The following is a 10920-nucleotide window of genomic DNA, read 5'->3' on the forward strand; positions in this document are numbered from 1 at the left end:
CTGGCTGGTTCTTGAGTTTTAATCTTCTCAAATGCATTTCTCCAACTCAAAAGCTTTAAACAGGGGTGTAGTTGTTTTTCTTTTTTTAAAGCTCAAACATACATTCACTACTCACGAAGCCAATACATGCCACTGCAGATTTTGTTATACTCTGGAAGTTGTTCAATTGGACCTGGAAGTTAAAGAAAGTTGGCCATGACACATGCTGAAGTGATAGCAATTGGTGTGGAGGGGTTGTGGGAGGGTAGGGAAAGGTGTACAACATACCCACGGCAGCAACTGCAGGATGCTTATCATAGATGTACTTTGTGCAAACTTCTCTAATAGTCTGGGCATCAATAGCCTAAAAGGGGTAAAGAGGCATCTTTGTTACCAATCCCATCTAAAAAAGGATGAAGAGCCAGTGATCGTAATTTTGTATAATCTAGGGGAAGAGGTAACAAAACAGTTGAAAGTTTTCTCAGTTGGAAACAGTTTAGCTTCTGTATTGTTACTTCCTGTAGCAATTAAAATTTCTTAGGGCTTAATTTAAAAGTTGCAAAGTAAGTGCCACTTACTTCAATTCTTGCTTCAAGTTCTGGAATTGGGATTCGGCGCTTATAACACAGCATTTGTCTTCCAATGTCTTCACAGATTGGTGTGGACCCTGAAATAGGGGAAAATATGTCTTAGTTATCAGCACACACCTCCACTAGGAATAAAAAGCTCTCATAAGTCTCACCATCAAGTTGTAGCAGCATATTTGTCTTTAGAAGATTTTTTGCTCGAGCTACTTCATTTTCTGTAGCGCTTGTGCAAAGTCTTATCCTGAAAAACAATTTAAGTCCAAAGGCATTAAATCATGGTAAAGTGTAGCACACAAGATTGCCTGTGATAACACGGTGCATATACATTAGTATACCTACCGGGCAGGTATTTTCTATCGCCAGAGCTGGTAAAGAGAATTTGGTATGGAAACAAGCCATAGAATGCAAAGCAGAACAGTAGGGTTTTTTGGAAGCATACCAATATACCTAAGAGGAAGTTTTACCCCCTTAGAAGCACTGTATATCACTTTATTAAATTAATATTTTGAGCCAAGTGCAGTCCATGCTTGCTATCTTTAAAATAGCTGTTGCTAAGATAGTAGGAGCCAAACAATTAGAGGTAATTAACCCAGAAGGCAATCCATTACATCCTGGCTCTTGGTGAAATAATGATTCACCACACTGCCTACGGAACATTTCAATAGGACGGGGGGGTGCATTAGATATCTTAACGCATTCGTGTCACAGGAATAGTTTATATCTTCTCTGGTGCTAAACTGCAGCAGACATTTTTCTCTACAAGTTGTTTACAAAGATCTGACAGAATAATGGTACATGAGAAGTGATCTACATGATAAACTCCTCATTTTCAGGTTTTCTTTCAGCTTCACCCACTTTAAATCCGTGCTCTTAAATAACCTGTGTCTGTTTCTAATCACATCTGCAGTTCAGGCATTACAGTTGCACCTATGGACATCTTTTCAATTTAGATTTGAGCTTTAGATGAATGAATATTACTCAGAATCCCAACTTTCAAAATTCCACATATAACAGCTCACCTACCTTACATCGTTTCATTTCCCTGTGTACTCACTAGAGCTCTATGTAGCACCACCACCTGGTACGTCATGTGGAACAGCAACTGGGGAACGGGAACTGCTAATGGTGGTTGTAGGTGACTGCACAATCATTATTCTCATTCATATTTACTCTTTCAGTTGCCAAATATGCAGTTCATGAGCACTGTACACTGACTTAGTACTATCCTAAAAGGTTTGATGCACTTTTCATAACTTCTGTCATTTGGAAGTCAAAAAAAAAGAAAAATCACTGCCATATTTTTTTGTACAAGGAATGACATTGTATTCACTACAGTTACTATTTATTTTTCCATGGCAGAAAAACCTAAACCTTAAGCTATTCACTCCGAGTAAGGGTGCCAGAAACTGGCTGTTGGGACTCTGCATTGAGTATCAAAGTTTAGAACTTGATGCATTTGTTTTTCCCAGGCAAGCCTACGCAGAGAAATAGTCTCTTTAAACACTTGCTATTTTTCAAACTGTATTCCTCCACTGAAAACAATCTTTTTAGAGAAAGTTGTTAGCTTACCATTCTCTCTGAACAAAGTGCACCATGTCCTGTACAGTGGATGGCTCACAGACCATGTAGAGTCCCCACAGCCCTGTATCGGTGTAGCAGGTGTTGAAGGACTGGAAACTGTGACACAGGTTACCATGGCAGGCAATCTGAGCAAGTTTACTGGATAAATTCTGCTGAGGCAAAAGAAAAATCTATTATTTTATGAAGTTTTTTGAAAGCCTACTAGTCACCCCCATGGCCTCCCGTTTTCATTTTAATGATGACAGAACATGTAGTAGTATCACAGGCTCCAGCGGAAGCTATGAGGTTAATTATCAGCTCTTCATCTCAAGTTTCTTTCCTTGCATGTAATCTCGCATTTCCAAGTAACAGCCCAGATGTGAGCCAGAATCGTAAAGCTACTTAGGTTCAAGAAAGGAATAGTTACCGATACCTGTGTGCATGAAACATCCAACTTTCCATGAAGGCTGGCAGACCTCAAGTCTCCTATTTCGGTGGTCTAGAACCACCTCAAAGATTTTGATAGACCTTGGGCAACAAATTCTCTCAGACTCACGACTGGATCCCCTTCCCTCACCCCAAAAAAGAACCTCCAGAAATAGCCATAAAGTAGCAGTAACGCCATCAGATAGCTTTGAATGGGCCTGTATTGGCAGGAACCAAGTCAGAGAGATCTCACCAGCCCACCAGCCTCATTAAGAGCAGGAAGGTGCTTGCAGGTCCACTCACCACGCCTCCTCCAAAGGAACGATCCCAGTTACCTATCAGAGTATTCGCTACCATAAGTGGGATTGTGTCTGGGTGCGACCAGCCAGCTGCTTCAACAGCGATCGCCATGTGCGCCAAGGGCATCTTGTCGTCTCTTATACGAATCTGCAGGAACATATGAAAGTAGCTGTAGTACAAACCTGTACATGTTAACGTACACGGGAAGTTAAATGTCAGGAGACAGACATTTCCACTACATCTGGATTATAAAGCAGGCACATAGAGAACCAAAAATTAAAGTACACGAAGCTTTACTTAACATCAACCTTAACTAGTCTTCCCTGTGGTGATTTCAGAGCACTTTGCCAACAGCAAGCCCGATGCCATGTACATAGGAAGGGCACTACAAGTCATTCTACGACAAAGAGCAGTAAGGAAAGCTGATGACTTTTCAAAGTCCCAACAGGGCTGAGAACAGAACGCAAATGCCTTGGTTCTCTGCCATATCCTTTAAATTACTGATTCTCAACAAGTGGAAATGCTCCAACACCACAGGCAAGGGGATAAAAGGAAAGTAGCAGCAGGGTAAGAGAGGTATTCCTCCAGGAACTGATGAAGCAGAAAACATGGCGGCAGTGAGGCTTGTCCAAGCAAGGTTGGGAAGTACTGCTCTGGAAAGCAGCTACTCCCTTGCCCTCACTGGGGGCAAGAAACCTTTTCATCTGCTGAGTCCGCGGCTGAGAAGCTCTCTCTCCTCAGCAGAGAGCACGTCAGTTGTGCTCCCAGGGGATATAAGGGCCAGCTCAGAAAGCCGTCCAGCAGCTTACCTCACTGCCTGTGAACCTACAAGGTGGCAGGGGTGGCAGTCCTCCTTCTGGAGCAGATGGCAAGTTACCGAAGTGGCACTTGGCTAGGTCAAGCAGCTCATCATGACAGACCCCTGAACAAAGATATGTCACGTACCTTGTAATATTACTCTGTAAACACTTAATTTAAACTGCTGTGCAATTTAAAGTCTTAGTTTAAAGTTTAAACCAAGCAGTAATTTAGTGTTTCCCCCACCCTTTAATGCCACACTTTCAGATTCCTCACACCTCCCTGTTATGCAGAGTAAGATCATCATTATCACACTCCTTAATTCTCTTCAATAGCCTTCTATTAGTATTACAGCACATCAAGCTGTTTGCTCTCAGTTTCAAGCCTTGATGTTATTTCTCTTTCTCTGCTTTCCTTGCTACTGCCCTTTTCCCACTGAACCCCTTCTAGGCCCCTCTTCTCCTGCCCACATGGAAGAATGACCTTGGCCTCTAATTCACTTCTGGTTACTGGCTGAAGGATGTTTCTGGAATATTACTGAGGGGGAAAGGGAACAAAAGTTCAAAGGGTACAAAGGCACAAAACATGCAGGGCTAACAATGAACTTCCAGGACCTACTGAACAATGGGTAATTCATCATGCTGTTCCCAGAAACTTAAAGACCATGGTTTTAAGCAAAGTTTCACATGATCCAGGGTGAATATCTCATACTAACCTCCAGCAGCAGCCAGCACCATTCTGGGTCCTTTGTAATGTGTTGTTATGTACTCCACCAAGTCATTACGGTTTATAGATCTAGAAAGTCAAGGGAACATGACTACCACATCAGTAAAGTTTATTAGAGTAAGAAGAGCTAAATGTATAGAACAATACAATATCAAAATAACTGTAAGTTCTGCCAATGCACAGAGCTGTGCATAGAGGCAGAAAGCTAAAATAAGGGTGACTTTCCAAAAAGGAAATAGGAACTTGGTATATTGATACCTTGCAGATACCAATATATCCGCAAGATATTAATACATAGTGATTATATATCAGTTAGTGATAGTGGTTATATAGTGATTATATATATCATATTGGTGATATGAAAAATATATATATTACATTTTTATATATATATACACAGATATAGATATGATATAAAGATCTTTTCAAAGCTTTTCAAGCTTCCTGAGAATGAATGAGAATTACGACTCAGGTGGAGACATCATTTCATGCCAGTTTGAAAACAGCACATGTAACAGTCTCCTGGTCTGCACTGGTATAAACAAATGCTGAAAGAGCAGTGCAAATACAGTTGTGTCTACAGTAATGCCCAATATCAAACCAATGGGAAAAAGGAGCATTTCCAGTTTTGTGTCAGATGCATTTGTTACAAACAGGAGAAAAATATGGCAAGTAACGAAGACATACAGTAGACATCTGAAGTTCACATACCCTTTCATGCCTGCATACAGGAGAATTAAGGCAACGGGAATTTTTCTTACAGTTATTATCCAGTGCAATTTCAGCTACCTTCCAGGCAAAAATGAAAACTGATGCTGTTCCCTACATTTTCAGATGAGTCTTCTCAATATATAAAAGTTACTACACAATTGAAGACGGCCACAAATTTGGACATACTTGATGTTTTCTGTGGGTCCTAAAATTGTCCGTCCTAGGGCTGTCTTCTGATAGGCTGTGGCATGAAGGTAATCAAAGACAACTTCTTGTAAATTGGTTTCAACCTCTTGCATCTCTCGAAGTATAACTCCTCGCTCACGCTCAATCTCTGCTTCTCCCAGGGTACTGTTCTGAATTATGTCAGCAAGAATTTCCACAGCTAATTGAAAATAGAGATGGGAATGGAAAATGTATTTTCAGACTACCAGAAAAATCTGATTCCCAAAAGTAAAACCCATCCCAAAGACCAAGTGGCCCAAGATTTGCAAGGGGACATAAGACTTGCCCTGCAGGAAGAGAGAAGTCCAAAAGGTATTTTCTTTTGGGAATCTAAAGACAAAATGTTTCAAGTATCAACTTCCTGGCACTCTCCTTTCCAAACCTGCACTCTTACATTCCTGCAAAGTTCAAGAAAGGACTTTTCACTCAGAAAGGAAGGGACTGTTATGCTGCAAAAGCATCATCCTGTGTTGTCACATCAGGAGCTGGATAAGCACTTCATTCTTTGCTGCTTTTCTGATAAATGAAAGCAGTTACCTCTTGGTAAGTCTTTTGAAAAAGCCTTTGCATAATACACGGTTTGTTCCCTGGACGTATAGGCATTCAGGTGAGCTCCCATGTTCTCAATCTCCAGTTCAAGGTCTAACTGAGATCTCTTTTTTGTTCCCTGAAATAAAACAATATGAAAATCAAACTAGACCCTTTACTTCACCTTCTCATCATTACTACTTCTTGCCTGGAAAAGTCAAGGCCAAGAGAAAGAAAAAGTCTTCTGGAAAGAAAACTGGCATACTTATCTCTCCAAGCTTGAAAGTCAGACACAAATCCTACTATACTCCCAATTAGAAATAAAAAGCGGGCAAAAGGTGGACTATGTGTCTTCTAAGAATATTAGAAGAAATTAAAAGTGAGTTAAAATTAGATCCGCGTTACTAATCTTAGTTGACTATCAGCAACACAGAACTAGGACTTTAGCTTCATTTTCTAATGGAAACCAAAGTCGAAGTTGTTCACGTTTTTCTCTCCTTGATTTGGAAAAGTTATTTGTACAATTCTGACAAAGTTCTTAACCATTGATCTTTAAAGATAAATAACTTAGAAATCCATTGTAAACTTCTACATCAATACTTATACGCACCTTGAAAGCCATATGCTCAAGGAAGTGAGCAGTTCCATTGTTCTTCTCATTTTCATACCTGCTTCCAGCATCAATCCAAAGTCCAACCTCATTGGGGGGGGGGAAGAAAAATCATCATTTTACCAGTTAATAATGCAGCTTTTATGGTTTTGTGTATGAACTACACTTAGATTTTCAAGACCTATTTTTAAATGGCTCTTTCCTTAAGATCTTCACAAAAAATCCAATCATAAATAATTTACAAAAGCCTTAAGACTTCTATTTCCTAGCTTAAGTTTTAAGAATAATTGTTAATAAACATTGAAAGAATGCAATTGAGTTACACAAGAAAATGAATACACGTGAACAGTTACAAAAAACCCTTTCCTTTATAAGTCACCTACTGTGCATGTTGAGAGTCCAGAGTCTTCAGAAGCTACTTGCAAGCCATTTTCCAGAGGACTAACCCTAGTTTCAGGAACATTTAAGATTACTTCTGTTGCTGCTTTGGAAGCTCTGAGCCTGCCTGTTCCAACATGCACGCACTGTAAGGAAAAAGCACCAGTCATACACAGATTAAGTTATGTCCTAGGATGCTCTTCTGAAAAATGTATTCCTGAACTTAAACATTAATTTTGCGTATCTTTTTTAAAGAATGCATTTAAAAAGAAAAAATTCAGCATTGATTTATTCGCCACTACTTCACATCAGGGATGCATTAACCTGACTCAGAAGAAAAACATGAAAATAACATGGGGCTCTTTCACACAGCTGCTCCACAGCCAGTCAGTTCCCAGCCTGGGCTGATGCATGGGAACATTTTCACCGCTAGTCTACATTAGAGGGAAGGAAGAACCTGTCTAATAAAATAAAACCTCCCTTTCCTGTTTTTAGAAGGAAAAGCTTAGGTTTCAAACTGGGAGGACGGGGAAAACGACAGAAGGGGAAAGCTCGGAGATCAGGGCCTCCAGGCAGCCTCCATCTAACCAGGGGAGAGAAGGAGGGTTTAAGCTTTCTCCGAGCAAGCCCCGCGCCGGGGTGGAGGCTGCTGCCGCCCCTCTCTGAGGCATCGCGGCCCGGTCCCCGCGCTGCACCGCTCCGGCTCCCAGACGCCGCGCCAGCCCCGACGCCCCGACACAGCGGGAGCGGTATGTGGTGGGAGCGGCCCCGGGGAGCCGGCAGCAAACCCTATGGCCTGCGGCACCTGGGCTCGCCGCCCGCATCGCCGTATCGCGCCAAGGGGCGGCCGCCGCCCTCCCCTCAGCCGGGCGAGACTACAGTTCCCGTCATGCACCGCGGCGGCGAGATCACGCTGCGGTACCGCCACTACAACTCCCAGGGTGCACCGCGCCGCCGGCCGTCAATCCCCCGCCCCGATCGCGGCAGCCTGGGCACCAGCGCGGGGAGACAATGCGGCGCTCGGACCCTCCGCGACTCCCTCCCGTTCGCCGCCGCGCCGCCTACCCGCTCCCCCGAGCCGGAGGCTCGCACCAGGCGAGCGGACCACGGCAGGAAGAGCCGCCGAGCCGCTAAGCCAGCCGTAGACGCAGCCATCTTGGCGAGTGGGCGGGCGGGGCCGTGGCAGACTTCCGGCGGGTGGTGCGCAGGCGCAGAGGCAGCACCGCCCCTCCCCTCCCCTCCCCTCCCCTCAGGCGGCGGGGCTGAGGCGAGTCAGCTGCCATTACCCAGCCCGCGGGTAACGCCGAGTCTTCCCCTGTACCTACAGTTTCTTAACCAGCCTCCTTGGCAAGGCGGTAGTCTCCCCTCGCCCTTACTGCCTGTGGCCCTGGAAGGGGGTTGACGCCTTCGTGAGGAAACCAGCGCCTCGACCAAGCAGCGTGGGGCCAGCAATGGGGGTGAGGCCCAGTTGTGAGCTAACAGAAAGTTTGTATTCTTCACAAAAGCGCTGCTTCGCCTGTAACTCATATTTTCAGTGGGATGCTCCAACAACCCGCAGTCAAACCGAACTATTCTAGAGCTGGCTAATTACAAACTGCGCAAAACAGCCCCAGGTTTTAATAGCCCTGCTCTCCTCTAACTGCTCCGCAGAACAGTGCAGTTCAGGAAAGCTGGTTTTCCTCTCAATAAACCATTATTGCCAGTTTTTCAGTAACCACAAGGGCCTGTGTTTCTTCAGCGAGCCTGTGAGCTGCTGTGGGCAGAGCTTATTGCCCGCTGAGGTTTCAGCCACGTTTCCAGGCAGCATCAAAAGCAGCTGTTTGGGTGCTGCGAGTTGAGGTCGCTGTATATCCTGTGAGACAGATCCACCCTAACTGGGGAAATCCCGAGACTGAAACAAGGTAATAATCTAAAGTCTTGTTTTAAGAAGTGCATGCAATGTATCTAAGAGACTGGACTGTTAGGGGTTCATATACACCAGTAAATTCAGCGTGCCGCCAAGACCAGTTGGCAGGGAACTGCCCATGCCAACACTGGTGAACTCCCTCAGTTCCCAACACAGGACAGGCCCGTGCAAACTGTCTGCTGGGAACAGGCCCTCCCAGCTGCCAGGGGCTGGGAAAGGCTTGTGGAAATGGTACTTGACAAGAGCCAAATTTGGGCTGGGAAGAGTTCTGGCAATGTACCAGTAGAGGCAACTTCATTTCAGCACCAAAGATCATTCCTATGCATGCTTGGAGTGCACGGCTGTAGATAAATAAGTACACATATGCAGAAACCAATGCTGTCGGTTTTTACTTCCTGTTTAAAATTTTTACTTTTTTCTTTGAGTTAGGAGCTTTTCACTTGGCTAATCAAGTATTATCTCAAAAATAAGGGAAAATCAGAGGGGAAATTCTGTTTTCTGTCCAAGTCCCACAGCATGTTAAGTGTGTAACGCAATACAAAGAAACAAAATACTATTTTAAAAAAAATCTGTACTACATATGCTGGAGGGAAGGCACTGGTTTTTCCTAACCCAGTAACTCCCCTCTGCCACAGACTGTAGCACAGTACTTCTGACATCCTCTGCCTTAGTACAGATGCTATGAACCTTCCCTACTGCTGTTTTGCTCTGCTCCAAAAGGAGAGAGAAAGCTGGGCTCTCAGCAGATGATCAGAAGGAAGAGGATCTTGAGCCCCAGATGTAGTATCGGCTTTTCCCCATGTCATTCAGTGCCTGCCTTCTGGGCCCCCGTGTGCTTTGCTTTTTTCATAGATACAGCCAGTTTCTGAGAGAGCTCAGGGCTGAGCTGATGAGTGCTCTCAGTTGCTCTGTCTCTTGCTCTGGGCTTTATTTCCATACTGGGTCTCAAAAATGGTGGGAATTGAGAATCCTTCTGCTCAGTGTGAGCTGTCTGCTACAACTGCCAACATCCTGTTACTCAGAGTTGTTTCACAAGAGCTGTCAGAAATGGTGTTCCCTTCCCCCTGAAATGTTATCAGTCACATGCAGATTTTAGGTGACAAAACTACTGTGACTCACAAATGTCAGTGACAGTTGTTAGAAGCTCCTGAGCTGTCTCAGAGGCTAAAGCTTGAGAAGGTTGTTCACCATGATTTACCTTCTCCGACTCCAAAACATGGTGCAATTTCAGAAAAGCCATTGTATTTTAAATATATAGCTTTTCTGGAATATTTTGTGTGTGTAGGCAAGTTGTTATTCCCTTTGGAGTTCAGAATGAAAATGTACTGACTGACCTAAAAAGTTTGCACTGCCACTTCATATCCTGTGTGCTTAAACAGAGCTTTAATCCTACAGCGGGGGCCTGTTCAGTTTACAAGGACTGTAACTGCATGAAAATAGTGAAACACAAAAGCACGGTATACTGCATACATTTCAAAATAAAAATGGAAACTGTTGTTAACACATTAGTTAAAACACAAACCTAAATGCCAAGAAACCAGATGCTACCTAATTTGACAAGGACCCCTTGATTGCATATGTAATTGTAGATCTCTCTGACTGAAATTATTGTTACTGTTATTTTGCTGCCTGTACTATTTTAGTACCCATATAAACTATGTAAGAAGCATCTCGTAGCTGCAAAGTAGGCACAGCCTTTCACCAGAGAATTTACATTGGAGGCAAATTAGTTTCGGTGGAACAGAAAATCTAACCTTACATGAAGCTAGCTACTTCCCTTTTTTTTTTTTTAATTTTTCCCTTATAATTTATGCATATTCAAAAGATCCATCCAGTTCCAGCATTTTTTTTAATTTCAGATGTACCACTGTCAAGTTGTAAAATAAAAAAGCAAAGCACCAAACTGTGCATTTGAAAATTAAAATTAAGCTTTTCCATTTTACAGTTAGATCTAACTGATCTCATTATGCTGGGATTTATCTCAAAGATGTTTTACCAGACTTCACTAAGCCATTAGCCATTCTCCATCCTAGAAATTTGAATCCTTGCTAGACATAGAATTACAGCTTAAGATAAACTGATTATCCTCATAATATGTCTCCTACTTAACAAAATAGCAGTGTCTCATATGTAAATGCAATCTAAAATTTAGCATCCAGCAAAGGTCATTAGAGAGGTGCAACTTT

At 43.1% G+C, this 10920-nt stretch overlaps 1 protein-coding gene across 2 annotated transcripts; it reads right to left on the bottom strand.

Moving 5' to 3' along the window:
- Window position 1: 1 nt before the first annotated feature.
- On the bottom strand, window positions 2-8017 carry PMPCB (peptidase, mitochondrial processing subunit beta). 2 transcript variants are annotated; one of them, XM_063323496.1, is made up of 13 exons: window positions 7894-8017; window positions 6834-6974; window positions 6451-6537; window positions 5850-5979; window positions 5274-5472; window positions 4366-4445; window positions 3662-3774; window positions 2856-2999; window positions 2136-2296; window positions 722-807; window positions 558-646; window positions 268-343; window positions 2-172 (listed from the first exon to the last, which is right to left on the bottom strand). In XM_063323496.1, exons 1-13 carry the CDS (start codon window positions 7981-7983, stop codon window positions 108-110), a joined length of 1461 nt encoding a protein of 486 aa, XP_063179566.1. In that variant the 5' UTR covers window positions 7984-8017; the 3' UTR covers window positions 2-107. The 2 variants fall into 2 exon arrangements, with proteins under 2 accessions (XP_063179566.1, XP_063179565.1); XM_063323495.1 differs by having other exon boundaries at window positions 2136-2299.
- Window positions 8018-10920: the final 2903 nt, after the last annotated feature.

Source organism: Chroicocephalus ridibundus, chromosome 1, assembly GCF_963924245.1.
Source record: "Chroicocephalus ridibundus chromosome 1, bChrRid1.1, whole genome shotgun sequence".
In the NCBI taxonomy this organism is placed as follows: Eukaryota; Metazoa; Chordata; class Aves; order Charadriiformes; family Laridae; genus Chroicocephalus; species Chroicocephalus ridibundus.

What these genes read in the sequence shown, in the direction of transcription:
- PMPCB (XM_063323495.1), bottom strand. Translation starts at nt 7,983, where the DNA reads ATGGCTGCGTCTACGGCTGGCTTAGCGGCTCGGCGGCTCTTCCTGCCG. An exon ending in CCTCCGGCTCGGGGGAGCGG is followed by an intron (nt 6,975 to 7,893) that starts GTAGGCGGCGCG and finishes TTTTCCTTACAG; the next exon opens with TGCGTGCATGTTGGAACAGG. An exon ending in CTGGACTCTCAACATGCACA is followed by an intron (nt 6,538 to 6,833) that starts GTAGGTGACTTA and finishes CCCCCCAATGAG; the next exon opens with GTTGGACTTTGGATTGATGC.